The sequence below is a fragment of the Austrofundulus limnaeus genome, unplaced genomic scaffold, assembly GCF_001266775.1.
Source record: "Austrofundulus limnaeus strain Quisiro unplaced genomic scaffold, Austrofundulus_limnaeus-1.0 Scaffold1326, whole genome shotgun sequence".
NCBI classification, from domain to species: Eukaryota; Metazoa; Chordata; class Actinopteri; order Cyprinodontiformes; family Rivulidae; genus Austrofundulus; species Austrofundulus limnaeus.
In genome coordinates this window covers 42,221-57,157 of record NW_013953728.1, presented here as the reverse complement: position 1 = coordinate 57,157, position 14,937 = coordinate 42,221, and the positions used below count along the sequence as shown (strand labels likewise).

The window sequence follows — 14,937 nt, the reverse complement described above, 5'->3', positions numbered from 1 at the left end:
AATAAATAAATAAATAAATAAATAAATAAATCATCCTACAGGCTCTGACATGTTAGATAAATTTGAAAATGAGGTTTTGAAAAAATCCATCCGTGAGATTGCTCTATACGTCCGTATACCTGCAAAATGACGTAAAACCCTTATAACTTARGGACAATCCYTACAAGTTGACATGWATGCTCACTAGAACACCTAGTAATTGTCATCATTTACCCAGTTAGCTTTGTGGCGTAAATAATATGTTGCCGTCTGTGTGACAATATCCTTTTAAAGTTATAAAAAACTAAACTTTTGTTTGAATTTTTTTTCCTCAGGGTGAGCCAATTTAACAGGGTGAACCTAATGACCAGCGAGAACCTGTCCATCTGCTTCTGGCCCACCCTGATGAGGCCCGACTTCACCACCATGGACGCCCTGACGGCCACGCGCACCTACCAGACAATCATCGAGACCTTCATCCACCAGTGTGCATTCTTCTTCTACAACCAGGCCCTCCTGGACTCCCCCACGGGCCTCCCCGGCTCGCCCACCACCACCCTCAGCGGGAGCTCCGCCTACTCCTGCTACCGCTCCTCGCCCCCGCACACRGCCGCCCACTTCAGCCCGCTGCAGCAGTCTCCGCCCACCACCCCGCAGTCGCCTCTGCAGTCTCTMCTCCCGCCGCTCCACCAGCACCCCCACGCCCACCACCCTCCTGCTGAACAAGAGACACTGTGAGAGACAAATGAAAACCACGTGTGCCCATGATGATGCTGGACCTTATCACTAACACACAAACACACACAAACACACAAAAGAAGAATGAAAAACAAAAACACTTACACCKCTCAGTTTTGATCATGGATAACCTGGGTTATGAAGACAGGAGATGGAATGTGTAAGAAGATTAAAAAATAAAAGAAAAACTGCTGTTTGTGGTTGAAGATGTGTGAAACGTGGCAGGCTCTGAGCGTCCATCATCAACCACCACTTATCCTACACTACCAAGAAATAGACACCTCCAACTCAAGCTGAAAGAGATGATTTGTGGCCACGTTTTTAATTTCTTTAAAACTTTTTTTTTTTTCCCCAAAAGTACTGCCACTGGATTAATGGACCGGTCCTCTGTAGGTCACTCGGGCAGCAGTTTTTGCTCCATCYTAGCAGAGGACCCTCTGTGTCCAAGAAAGGAAGTGGGGGGAGGGGAGGGGGACCACATCCAGGGATGCACTTTAATTATCACATTATTATCTTTTCTTTTAAATACTGTTGTGTGTTTTTAATTAACTTCACAGCTGAAACAGCCATACCCGTTGCCTCAACAAACTTTGTCAGAATCTGAATTTGTTTACATCAAAACTTTTTTTTGTATCCACAAACGTATCTGAAGCACTTTTTTTTGATAGTGTAGTGTTAAATATGAAGAAAAGCCACATTGATTAATTGTCCATACTGTTTGTTTAGTGGCTGATTGCAGGTTTAACCAGATATCTTTTTTTTGTTGTTGTTTTTTGTATAAAAAAAAATTAAGGCAAGAAAATGTCAATCTTTTTATTGGATCCAGGGACGGTCTCATATCAGGTTCAATGGAGAAAACCTGAATCTGCTCACGTTCTGCATTCATCCAGCAATGTGAGAAATTATTTTTATTATTTTGTCTTTCTAGCCGTTTTTCGATCAGAATGGATGTTTAGGGATTTTGTTGTAATAGTTAGGTCGTTGTGTCATCGGAGACCTTTGCCTGCCATCACTGAAGGAGAAACAGTTTTTGAATGTGCAACGTACTCGTCGTACCATAACTAAATTTGCATCATTATCCGGTGTCCATGGGAACCAAATGCTTGAAACGTGATAGGTTGCTGGATGTGTTGCCGTGCTGTCGATCAAACCAAGCTCTTTGTAGTCATGTTATATTAAGAAACCTTTTAACTCGGACGGGTTTCGTATTCTCAATGCGCTGTGCCTGCTAGTCCTGCTAAACGACGAATTGGCCGAGAGAAGTGGCAGAAAGTCTGCGATGCGTTCAGGAAGCATCACTGGTTCTGCTTCGGTCRGTTGCTTTCCTGCTCTTCACTTTCTCGGACAACAAGCAGCACATTTTTTTTGTGGCATCTCTGCTAATGAAGGCCATGAAACTTGATCAATTATACTTAAAAATAAAAAAGAGGAAGTAGTCTGCTTTTTTTTTATATCTGGGGGGTGAAATAATAATAAAAAAAAAAGGCAACCTTGCTCACCAGCTCTGGTGAACTTGTGGTTCTGTTACAGTTTCTGTTTACAGCAACGACCAGAACTGTCAAATCAAATACTTTTAGGAATCATTGATACTCCTGGGATTGTAACGGGTTCAACAGAACTCTTCTCAAACTACACCGAGCTTGAAGTTATAACATTTCCACTGGCGATGAAATAAACCAAACAGCTYTCCTGGGAGGGTGTAAAATTGTGGTGTTGCTTTTTTTTGTTTTTTGTTTTGRTTTTGGCAAAACTTGAGCCAATCAGTGAGCAACAAGTGGGAGTGTGCTACTTCAAAATGGGTGTTTATTTGTATTTTTTGTGGGAGGGAGGGGCGCAACCCTTTAGTCAATGGTAGAATACATTTCTAGTGTGTATTTCAATTATTGGGAGTCGTTTTTTTTACAATTTTTGTGAATGGTTGAAGGCCACCTAAGTTTAGTGCATGATTAAAATAAAAAACAAAAGAACACGTCCAGAAAGGTGGACAGAAGCCTTTAAAAACATAATTAGTACAAAAAAATCCAATAATAATAAAGTGATTTAGCTGAAACATGGAAGTACTGTGCGCCCGGAGCATACAATGAAAACTGACACAAGAATAATGTTTGATGAAGATGAAGGCCTTATGTGAACTGTACAATAGTTAATAAATTAAATCTTGTAAAAATTTCTTGTTTGTTTTCTGTGTTTTTAATGATTAGTTTTTATTTTGGAGACGTAACCTTCAATAAAAGTTTGACGTTAGACACGGGTAAGGTGCATTTTAAAACTAATTAGTAGTAGTTGGAACTAAGATTAAGCTTTTCACAATAATGTAGAAGAAAGAAAGAACAGATCATAAAACTGTCAGGCAACAATAAAGGCTGTTATCTGCTATTTTTCCTGATTTGGCAGCTTAAAAACCAATCAAAACCCAGTGTYTGGAAGGGCCTGCCTACTTCATAAGGCAAACCTTACAATAAGCACAAGCTGAAGCTAAATGTATGTAAATCTGCTGCTTCCCTAATATGTGCATCACTTCTTCCATGCAGAAATAGCTYTACTGTATTAAGCAGGAATTATAGTATTTGAGCACTGATGCATACAGTTCTGTGAAACATCAATTATTCACAGCATATCCGTCCTGAATGYCTGCTCTCTTTCAGGACAGGTTTTTCCTCACAGTATCTGCTGTCTTCTCTCAGTGTGCTGGACATTGTGAAGTCAATGCGCCATCTTGTGGCTGCTTAGATGTAGGGCTGACAAAAAAGGCAGATCATGTCTGGTACGTAAATGTCTGACTTTACAAGTTCGGGGGGTTAAATAAACGATATCAGAAAAAAGTAGAAATACATTAGTTTAAAACAATTTGGTTGCACTAAATTCCAGACAGTGTGTAAGTAAAAAATATTGTTTCAGAAGAATACAAGAAAACAGGCTCTACATTAAAGGTGCATTAAACAATTGTTCCCCCCCTTTTTCTGTATGACTCCCAATGTTTTCTTTCTCAAAGTGCTCATCTGCTGTATTTACCCTTTTCTTCCTTTCTGGGTCATAGGTTGCAGGTGTCCATAATTACTGTGAGCATAAGGGTCAACCTTGAACAGGACTACATAGAGCAYGTGTCTCCATCCTGGTTCTCCTGCATGTGTCTCTGCTCCAACACACCTGATTCAGTGAGCCAATCACCTGCAGAAACCTGTTAATCACCCATGCATTCAAATCAGGTGTGTTGGAGCCAAAAAAAAACCTCTAAAACATGCAATATTTAGACCAGGAAGTTTGTAACATTATTAGATGCTTGGGACTTTTGAACTTTTGTCTTCATTTCAAACTTTTACAAAGAAAAAGACAGACTGTTGCATTATGGGGAATGTAGGAGTCTTTGTTTTACTTCCTAATAGCAGGTTATCACTACTTTAATAATCATTACATTAAATCTGAACATCAGCGTCTTGGTTTTTTTTTTGATATTTCACTTTTCATTTTTATATTTTAACTTTTAACATTTTCAGCGTTGATCATTTGAAATCAAACACATTTTTGTATGAACTTTCAAATAGTTTCATTATAATGACATTTTAGTGATTATTTTCTCTCACTCTGATGATCTTTTCAATTTTTAWAACAAATATTTAAAGCTGATTTGGTTTCTTATCTCTGTACAGTTTAGTTGAGACCAAAACAAACCTGTGGAAAATGACAGAAGTCGTGACWTATGAAAGATAGCTTTATTGCACAAGGTGTTAGAATGATCTTTTTAGTTTTTGCTTTCTTTTCATAGAAAATGTACCTTTGAACACAAGCAATTGCCGTAACAAGCAACTCAAAGAAATGTTCGGGATACCCTCAACATTTTTTTTATGTTTTGATTTTCATACATTTTTTTTCACTCCTCATCAATTTTTCCCTTTTAGCAAGCATGCAATGACTTTTCTGAGGATGAACAAAATACAAAATAATAGTAATAAAAAAGTATAGAGGACAAATGACAACATCAAAAAATACCTTTTTTTAAAAAAAGAGAAAAAAATCAACAAATTAGTATCAAAAACAGAGAGAGAGAGAAAAAAATCTTTTTTATTTATTTATTTTTTTGCCCATTTCAGAAATAAAGTATTTTATTTTTGATAACATTTCAAATTTGAAAGTGGGGCATTTAAACCTTGATGTGTCCCCTGATTTATTCTGAAGAAAATAGTTCTTCATACAAAATCTGTTTTCTGTACAAGATTCAATTTTGAAAACAAACACTGACGAAGATGATGGAGCATGGTTAGGGTGGTGAATTTGTACTTCGGTTTATCTGAGTGCGAGGGGAGGGAAATGACAAAAAGCCGAAATGATTCATGTTTTACAGACCGACTCCAGTCCAGTTATATACACAATACAGTAGCAGTATGTATGACCCAAAAGAGCTGCGAGTCCCTGATTTTTCTTGGCTGAACCACACAGGTCAGATAAACTTGCACTCTTTAGACCCCTGAAACCAAAAATCTGGACAAAGTCCAAACATGTGAACATTACAAATCAAAACAGATCCCCCTCCCCTAACCAAACAAATGAATAAATAATGTAAAAACACAAAACACTATAATAGAAATGCTTTAAAAATAGGCATTCCAATAGGTTCTTGTGTACAACAGAAAAAAAGGAACATTTTTTTACAGTACTTCAGACAGGACAACATCAAKGATATCAATTCTGTGAATGTCATAGAAACTTCTAAACTGAACTCCCTGACATATAAGATCTGTAGACTTTAAATMATTTCACTTCATTCACATCGTGACTGGCATTTGCTCCGCTCCTTTTCTTTGAGGAGCAACGTTTGGCCAAGTGGCTAAAGCCGGATCTGTGAGCCTCCAAACTAGAGGAGGCCTTCAGAAATGAAGTCTGGGACCACTTTGCAGCACAGGAAACATTTAGAGATTGAACGAGACGCTGATTTGACTCCTGAATGTGTTTGAACTGAGCCTAAAACAACAGTTCATAGCTTTTGGAGTGGGGGTTCAGTGAAAAAGTTATGAACAGTAAATATATTGTCTGTTGTAGATAGCTCTTAGAATGAGCTCAGTTGGAAAAAACGAGTTTATTCCTGACAAGATTATGGGCTAAAAACTAGAAAACGAAGCAAAGTGTGTTGTTGCTGTTGCTATCTTAAAACAGTAATGTAATAATGTAATATTAAAAACTTCTAGCAGTTTGTATGAATGCAGTTTTATAAACTTTTACAATCAATTCATTGCAGAGTTGTATGTAATGTTACAGTTTTTTGGAAAAGCGGATAGCATCAGAAGGGTGTATTACAGCCCTGGCGGCCCACCTGTCCTTTCTTTCCTCTCTGCCAGGCTAAGTGTTGCCTGTTTATTTAGAGCCAGCACCAGGAGAGGTATTTTTTTTGCACCACCAGAGATTTGTGCAAAATGAAAAGTGGCTAGCACCTAGCATTAGCAATGTAGCAGTCCACTACTGCAGCATTAGCGCCACTACCCCTCCATGGGATTACAAGTGTTCCTGTTGGCATTAGCAAGTTTTCAGGAGGAAACCCTGCATCAGCTAGCTGTAGCATTTCCGGTGAAGCCTGGAGCCCTTCCTGCCGTGCTACATATGTACTTGGACATTGGAAGTTTTAGGTTCCATGTCAGAAAAATCAACTTAAATGACCCCGCAACYTCAGAATTGCAACTCAAGGAATTGGAGCTTCCTGACCAGCACTTGACCTTAAAACTAATATGGCTGCCTTGCTCATGAAAAGCTGTGATAGGTGCAGTGATAAACTATAGCYCTGACCAACTTATATGAGTAAACATGTTGCTACAATGTTTGAATCCACMATTTTTCACTTGCATTGCTATTCCAAGGTACAGCTGGAACACAGTAAAGTCAGATCTGACGTCATTCCCAGATCCAATTCTGATTTCTGAGGTAAATTAAATGCAACACAACTGACGTCATAAAATAGCAACAAATGCCATAAAACAATTAAGATTCTAGTTTTTTCAGCAATCCACATTGGTTTCATTCCCYCTCAGCGCAGTCCCATTTAAACTCCCATTTCTGTAAACAACAGGTAAGATATTTACTGTTCAAAATCTTCCCACAGAACCTCATTTCAAAAAACCCTGAACTGTTTCTTTCACCGAAGGGTCCTGATTGTTTCCATCAAACACACCAAGAAGGCGTCACAGCCCAGGGATGATGTAATCCTTTAATCCAGCTTCTCCTCTACAAGCTGGCCATTTTACAGTAATATACAGAATATCTCACATATATATTAAACATTTTCCTTTCTCAAGTCCAACAACTTCTAAATTCCTCTTCTTCTTTTTAAAATTTCATGATTGCGCGATTGTCTCATTGTTAAAATTTGACCATAACGTTAAATTGCTGTACATACTACCACGCTTGTCGTAGTACATACAATTTATACTTTGTCATATTTACTTTTTCACTTAAATGTCAGTTAATATACCTACATAGAAATATATATGTAAAATTCTTTATAATACCAAATATTCTCTATTTGCCATGTGAGAAGTTACATCTGGGTTGTAGGGGTTGTGATGGTTCAGCGCGTTTAGCTGTGCAGAGATGAGTGGAGAGAAATCTGTGTGGAAATTCGACGTCTGTGGAAGTGAACCTGAACTTTTTGGAATCACGTCTGCTAATAACAATTTGGGGACTTTGAGAGACACAAAAGAGGGCGAGAGAAACAAGGAACTTAACTGGAAGTCTTGCAAAGTGACAAAAATAAAACTATGGAGGACAGTAAATGTAAGTGTGTGTGTGTGTGTGTGTGTGTATGTGTGTGCGTGTTTATGAGACGGGATGGCCACACAGCTTCATACTGGCTCTTGTAGTCTTCATTGTCATGAACACAGAGCTTTATAAGTTCTTCGGTTACAGTCAGTATTTCTAAATGACCACTGAAATCACATTCTTTTTTTATTTATATATTTTTGCTGTGTCTCCTGCAGGAATTGAGTGGAGCTGAGCACCAGCCGGCTGGAACTGTTAGTTGAAGTTAGTAGTTCGTTCTTGTGAACATGAAAAGTAGGGTTAGCTGGGTCTCTGTCTGGGATGCGGGGACACCCCTCACTTCCTGTGGAGGATACAACAGGAAGCTGGGCAGTCCACCATAAGTTTGGTTTAAAGAAAGATGCCCATTCTGGCCCAGACTTATGAGTACCAGAGAGCGGTGCTGGCTGAGGAGCGGGACAGCGAAGCGAGTCTGTGCAGGGGACGGGGGGGCTACACCAACGTGTACGACTTGGAGTAGGCCCCCACGCTCTGTTTCTGCAGTCTCCCCAGAGCGGAGGAGCTGCTCTCTAGCAGCGAGTCTCTGGAGCCCCCCACCTTGTTGCTGTTGGTGGGGTTGCTGCTCGTGCTGGAAGTGGAAGCTGTCGCCGTGTTGCTGGAGCTGGGCATGGTGAGAGTCCTCTGCGGCAGGGTGGCGGTGCCTGAGCTCGCGCCCAGGCTGCCCAGCCCGGAGTGGCCCAGCGTCAGGGCCTGCTGCTTGGAAGGGTCAAGAGTCTTGTGACGGCCCTGGGTGTGATACGCCCGCTGCGTCAGGCTGCGGATCGAGGCTTCCCGCGGTGGCACAGCCGGGCACGGGTCATGCAGGTCCCCTTGCTTACGGAAGAATGGGTCTGCCTTCATGTAGAGCGGTAGATTGCAGAATTCACCTGTAAAGACAAGCAGATGAGTCAAAACAGGAAAATGTCGTTTGTTCCAGAGTTATTATAGTTAACTAAAACTAACTAAATAATGAAAACTGAAATTGAAAAAAAACATTTTAGTTAACTAAACTAAAAACTGTAATAAAATCAGAAAACGATAACTAATTAAATCTGTATAATCATTTTACAAAACTAACTAAAACTAACTGAAATTATAGATAGAATATCCTTAGTTTTAGTGTTTCTCAAATTATTTTGAGACGTGGATCTCCTAAAATAATCTCCCAAGTTTTTAGTTGGCAAAATTGAGTTACACAATTATTTTAGGATGGTGTCGCTATATTAGACTGCTTTAACTAGCAACCAAATAGCTGTTGGTTAGTTAACTCACAGGAACATCACAAGATCGAGTATGCATTGGCAAATATGTTTATCAAACTATAAAAATACTGGTACCACTTTACAATAAGACTCCCCTTATAGATGGCTTATAAATAGTTATTAATTCATCTGTAAACACTACGGATCTTTAAGAAGTGTTTATTATGCATTAAAGAAACAAAACTGTCTGGTTTCTTGCCAAAGAGTGAGCCAAATCTGTTCATGTTCTTATTACATCTAAAGGTGCTACATATATTAAACATTTCAGACCAGGTTTCTACCTTGTAAGCACAATAATGTATTGGAATAATAATGCAATAATACAATACAATATTATATGTAAAATACACGTTWACAATACTTTATTGTACTTACAACATAGAAACCTAGTCTGAAATGTTTAATGTAGCAGCTTTACATGTAACATGAACAGATTTGGCTCACTATTTGGCAATAAACCAGACAGTTTTGTCTCTTTCTCGTCCTTAATTAATGCATAATAAACACTTCTTAATAATTTGTAAAGTGTTTACAGATAAATTAATAACCTATCTATAAAACATTTATAAGCCCTCTCTATAAGGGGAGACGTACCAAAAAACTAATACTAGAACTAATAAAAACTAAACTAAAACTAAGCATTAAAAATGCAATAATATCTAATAAAAACTAGCAAATCCACTGTAAAAACTAATTAAAACTAACTGAATTAAAAGAAAAAAAGTCAAAACGAAATAAAACTGAACTATAATGAAAAATCAAAACTATTATAACCTTGGTTTGCTCTCAGGTTTGGAAAATGTTGTGAACCAGGCATTAGAAAAGATGATGATTTAGCTGTAATATGATGTGACATTTCATGGAAAAAGCGAGCACAAATCAAGAAAAACATTTAATGTTCTGTGTGWCTGTACGTACTTTTGTTAGCACGGTGGGGAATGGGCACAGCCACATTTTTACCCCGGTCATAGTCCTGTGGTTTGGGTGGGGATGCGGTGAAGCGGCAGATGCCCGGTTCAGACGGCGTGCTGAGGGAGGTCATGCTTTCTGCCGGGTCGTTGGTGCCTGTGGTCATTTGGTCYGAGGAGCTGTCGGAGATGAAGCACTCGGTGATGGTGAACTTGGCGTGCTGCAGGTGCTCCTCCAGCTTGGCGTGCTCGTAAGCTCTGGCCAACTCCTCGTAAGTGGACGAGGCGCTCTCTGTTGACACCATGCTGTTGCGGCCCTTATCTGGAAAAAACAAAGAAAGGTTGTGTCTGCGTTCAGAATGCAGTCAATTGAACATGATACCAAACAGCTGCCAAATGACAGAAGATTTTCAGAGTAAGACTTGTCATTTCTCATCATAAAAATATTATAGTTTATAGCATTGATTGATAAGAGTTCCTTCAAGGACGGCTAGGGTTTTCATTTTTACAGACATTTATTTTTATTGTCTCTAAAGTGTATCTGAATCTATGTTTGATTTTTTTATATCTATTTATCCATTTTAAAAGGTGTTTCTTCATATTAAAAGTAGGAAGTAAAGTATTCGGGGGTCACTGATGATGGCTGGTGTCGACCCACCTGTGTCTTGGGAGAGGCTGGCGCTGTAGCTGTCACTCTCCGTTGCTGTGATGCCATGAGAGCCCATGGTCCTCCAGTCCGAGGTCAGGGTCCGTGCCGAGGCCGTGGACTGGCTCTGACACGGTCTGCTCAGCGTCCATTGGCTGGAGTATCTGTTCCTGGAGCTGTGAGCTGATTTAATGCTCTTCCTGGACACGGGGTCTACGAGGGAGTGGGGGTACAACGATGACAGAGAACAGCTCAGTTAAAACACAGGTGCTTTACTGACGTTCTTCAACAGGTGTGCCGATAAACTCACTTGTACCCGGGCGGATGTCGGACATGTCGATCAGAGGCCCTGAATTCTGGATGAGAGCTTGGTGATGCAGAGACACTCCTGTGCAGAAGTTCTGTGGGTTCACTGATTGGCTGAATTCGGTGTCAGTCACTGGCACCGCCGCTTTGTCCTCTCCTGTTGCAGGCACACACACACATGAGGAAACACACTTTTCTTCTTTAAATGTGCTATAAACAGGCTTGGACAGATGGTATTGTGGTACACCTTGGTATTAAAATATGTTGACGGTATTTAAAAATTATGARGGCATATTAACCTAGTCACATGACCTATTTAAATGTCTCTAGCCATAAAGATACGCCTTCTCCGAGARTCTGTTGCCATTTGTGTCACAAGTAGAACCTTCAAACTTTACACGAGTTTTTAAAAAGTGTTGATAGGCCACATAAAACCCGATTTAGGGTAAATAGTATTCACCACTTGTTTTCATGATTGTCCTATTGCTCATTGCAGCGGCAGCAGGAAACACGGTAATCTCATGGAAAAAACACCTCAATCCACTGTCAGTCTCATCCTTCTCTCGAGTCAAAAAAATACCTCAACTTCCTTTCTGACTGAGACCCAAAGTTACAGATCATACACCCCTAAAGCCCCGCCCCTTTCCTCCCTGCTTCAGTATTATCGAAAGATATGTTGGTATGAAAAAGATCAATACGTCCCAACCTTAATCTCCAAATGACCCTCTAAGAGCTGAAAAACAATGTTAAAAATGTACCTATCTGCTTGATGCCTTCCTTGTCCTCGATGAGGAGCTGAACACGAGGGATGTCGATGTGGAGCCTCGGACCTTGAGGAGGGCCCTTCACAGGTGTGTCTATGCTGCGGTTGTTCTTGCTGCACACGCACAGTAATAACACAGAATAAACCACATGTCCTACATAAGAAAGGACAAAAATCGACAATAATTCTCTCTAACCTGATCAGCATCTCAGCCAGGCTTTTTGCATCTATAAAAAGACAAGATCTTCATTAGAATATGGTTGGGTCTGAGTATATTCTTTAAAACTTATCACTCTGTTGTAAAATTCTGAGAGTTTTTTTTATTTATTTATTTATTTATTTATTTTTTGCTTTTCCTTCTCACCTCTGAGTCGTTTAAGCCTCTTCTCTTTGCGTTTCTTGCGGATAATAAAAAGCAAAGCCACGCCTAGAGTGACCAGGATGACTGGAGAGCCAATAGAAAACAGTTTTTTCACATCATCACCCTCTCCACGAGCTGATTTAATCGGAGGGATTGTACCTGATAAGAAAAAAAATCAATTTAAATTTGCTAACATCTGTTAAATCTTTAGACTAAATTCATCTTATGATACATAAAAAAAATTAATTTTTCATCATAGCCTGCAGGACAATAAAAACAATAAAAATAAAATTAAATAAGTCAGATAAAATTAGAAATAATTCCACCGCTCTTCTCCTTGTCCTCTCCCTCTCCTGCCTGCTCTGTTATTCGCAGCAGACACCCCCGCCCCGCGCACACACACACGCACGCATCCCCCCGAAATTAAATTTCTGACAGTGATCATGAAGCAGTGTGGCTATAATTCTTCACTTCACCATCTGTGTCGCAGTTTTACATCTCCAAAATGAGCGTACACATGGGTCAGAGCTGGTGTGAGGCACCGCACATTTTCACGTCAAGTTTGGATTTTATAAATCACAACTTTTGCGTAAAAAGTGGCGTACGCAAGTTTCTGGGCTGATATTGCGCGTATGCCAGTTTTATAAATCCGACCTCTGGGTCGGATTTGAAAAAAATGGATTTGTCAAGTTCAGACCGATGTAGGTCGTGTTTGCCTGCAGTGTGAACGTAGCCCCAAAGCTGATGAGTTGTAGATGTACATCTAAATATTACTTTCAATGAAATCCATCCTGTGTTTCGCTAGATAATTTGCTAACAGACACCACGATGGTAGATGATATTTGACCAGAGAAGCTAAATTAAGAGAAGTAGGATCCACTCACTGCCGTCATAGTCAGTTGTAGCAAACTGGGAGGTCTGATTTCCACAGCCGGCGCTGTTGCACGCCTTCATTTTGAGTTCGTACCAYGTGGCCTCGCGTAACTCGCTGAGGAACAGCTGATTGGTGGAGTTGGCCTTGAGGCTCTGCCAGGCCCAGGTGCCTTTGGGCCTGAAGTCCAGCATGAGGTCAGTGATGGGGCATCCGCCGCTGGTCCAGCCCTGTAGGTTGAGTCCTGCGTGAGTGGAGTTGATGTGGGTGAGCAGCGGCTGGTCCTTGTTGAAAACTGGTTCTGGAGATGGAAAAACAAAAACAAATGTAAATCAAATCAAAGAGATTTATTTTTAATTAAAATGAGAAACTGCCTCCAGCACTCACCTCTCCCGTGCGTCTTTGCCTCGATGATCTCACTGATGCGTCCTGAACCCACGCTGTTCTTAGCGGCCAACTTGACTTTGTACCATGTTCCACAGCGGAGATTGTCCAGCCTGAAGGAACGTTCACTGGAGCTGATGAACACATCTCTCCACTCCTCGGTGTTGTCCACAGAATACTGCAGCACAAATCCTGCAGTCACACAGAACAGATTTCTGTGAAAAAAAAAACTTCACTTTTTAAATTTGGAGATGAAACTACAAATGCTGTCCACCAGGGGGCGACAAATACCATATATTTTTTTGTCCACTGAAGTTTGATTCTTTATGCAAAACAAGCTGGTTGTGCATGAACATTCATGAAAATGACAGCAAAAGGGTGGAAAATACAAAAAATATTTATATTTTAGAAAATCCTGTTGTGTAACAAGATTAGTTTTCTTCTGCAGCTGCGAGGCAGGCAGAGTGAGTAAAATACCTCGGATGGAGCTCCCTCCGTTGTCTCCAGGGATCCAAGCCAGGGTGATGGAGGAGGTGGAGGTGGTGGAAACGGTCAGACGAGGCTGGTCAGGAGGAACTGCACCAACACACACTGAGAGTCAACGACAGAGCCCACGACGCGCCCGTCAGTCAAACAAACAGGCTTCTCCTTACCCTGCACCACCAGGTTGACTATGATGGTGTCGAAGCCCAACGTGTTCGTCGCTGTGCAGGTGTAGTACCCAGAATCCTCTGCTTTGACTGAGCGCAGCACCAGCGTGCCGTTGGATAAGATCTGCCTCTGGACGTCGGCTGTCACGGGGACGGCAGAGTCCTCGCTGATTAGAAACAGACAAACAAGCTGCAGTGAGCGTCTTGATGGTTACCTGTTGGAGTCACAGCTCCAGAGTAGTGCACGAAGAGCTCCAACCTTTCTTTGGTCCATTTAATTGTGGGGGTGGGCTCCCCCACCGAGCTGCAGGGCAGACGCACTTCCTTCATCCATGGGGTGGTAACCGTGCCCCCAAACGACAGGATCTTAGCTGGCACTGAACAGAACAACACAGAATATCCAGGGGTCAACTTAAACCCCTGACACGCACTGAAGTGGTAATAAAAACAGCACCTTTTCCACACGCCAGGTTGTCTGTTTCTGCWTTTTGCTGTATGAGTAGCCTAAACAGCCTGAGGGCAAAGAGGCTGAAGAAGGGAAACATGTAGCGAGGAGTTTTGATGTTGCCCTCCCTTCCCCTTCTCCTAGGTTTAGTTTATCTTTACTCCATAGATCCTCCTTTTCATTGATTCCTGCCTGCTTCCTTCTTCCCCAGGGGTCATTTTWCTGAATAGGCCTGTTCATCACCACATAATTAACAACAGCAACAGAGCCACAACTCAATCAATACTACAGCTGTCAATCAATAGCAGGGAAACTAGAAAGAGAGAGAGGCAGGAGAGTTCCTGTCCGTCTTTAGAGCGGGGTTCTCTCTACCCTCCTCCTCAGCCCGCAGGCTCGCTCCAAGCACCCACCTTTCCCAGCAGGCTCCACGGTGACCTTTGAGCTGATGTTGCCTCGGCCGGCGGTCGTCACGGCCGCGGACCAAATGTGGTACTGTTTGCCACGGGTGAGGTGCGTGATGCGATAGAAGAGCATCTCCGGGTTGGCCTCGTACTCGCTGGGCGCCTGTGAAAGCAAACACGCCGCCTCACGTTAGCGAGCGCCGGCAACACGTCGACAAGACAGATGTGGCGGAGAGACAGAATGTTTATACAGTGATGTTTAGAGCAATGCATGAATGGAACTCACTACAGCATAGCATTAAACAAAGTACTGCTTACAGTTTTAGGAAGCAACTGAAAACTTACTATAAACATGATTTATCTTTTGGATAGATGTATGCGCGTATTTATAAATATAGAGATGCTATTGTGTTTTTATGTATTAGGACTAAGTAGATTAAGTT

General features: G+C 41.2%; 1 protein-coding gene across 1 annotated transcript in view; it reads right to left on the bottom strand.

Moving 5' to 3' along the window:
• Nucleotides 1-4,408: 4,408 nt before the first annotated feature.
• The window catches only part of LOC106534979 (Down syndrome cell adhesion molecule-like protein 1), a gene marked incomplete at its 5' end in the record, with an annotated part of 52,327 nt that continues 41,798 nt past the window's right edge, over nucleotides 4,409-14,937 (bottom strand). Inside the window, 13 exons of the mRNA XM_014031814.1 lie at nucleotides 4,409-8,384; nucleotides 9,678-9,989; nucleotides 10,326-10,526; nucleotides 10,624-10,776; nucleotides 11,378-11,496; nucleotides 11,579-11,609; nucleotides 11,747-11,902; nucleotides 12,628-12,915; nucleotides 13,002-13,190; nucleotides 13,476-13,574; nucleotides 13,652-13,815; nucleotides 13,908-14,025; nucleotides 14,504-14,657. Coding sequence (XP_013887268.1) covers nucleotides 7,951-8,384; nucleotides 9,678-9,989; nucleotides 10,326-10,526; nucleotides 10,624-10,776; nucleotides 11,378-11,496; nucleotides 11,579-11,609; nucleotides 11,747-11,902; nucleotides 12,628-12,915; nucleotides 13,002-13,190; nucleotides 13,476-13,574; nucleotides 13,652-13,815; nucleotides 13,908-14,025; nucleotides 14,504-14,657 — 2,418 coding nt within the window. The remainder of the gene's footprint in view (nucleotides 8,385-9,677; nucleotides 9,990-10,325; nucleotides 10,527-10,623; nucleotides 10,777-11,377; nucleotides 11,497-11,578; nucleotides 11,610-11,746; nucleotides 11,903-12,627; nucleotides 12,916-13,001; nucleotides 13,191-13,475; nucleotides 13,575-13,651; nucleotides 13,816-13,907; nucleotides 14,026-14,503; nucleotides 14,658-14,937) is intronic.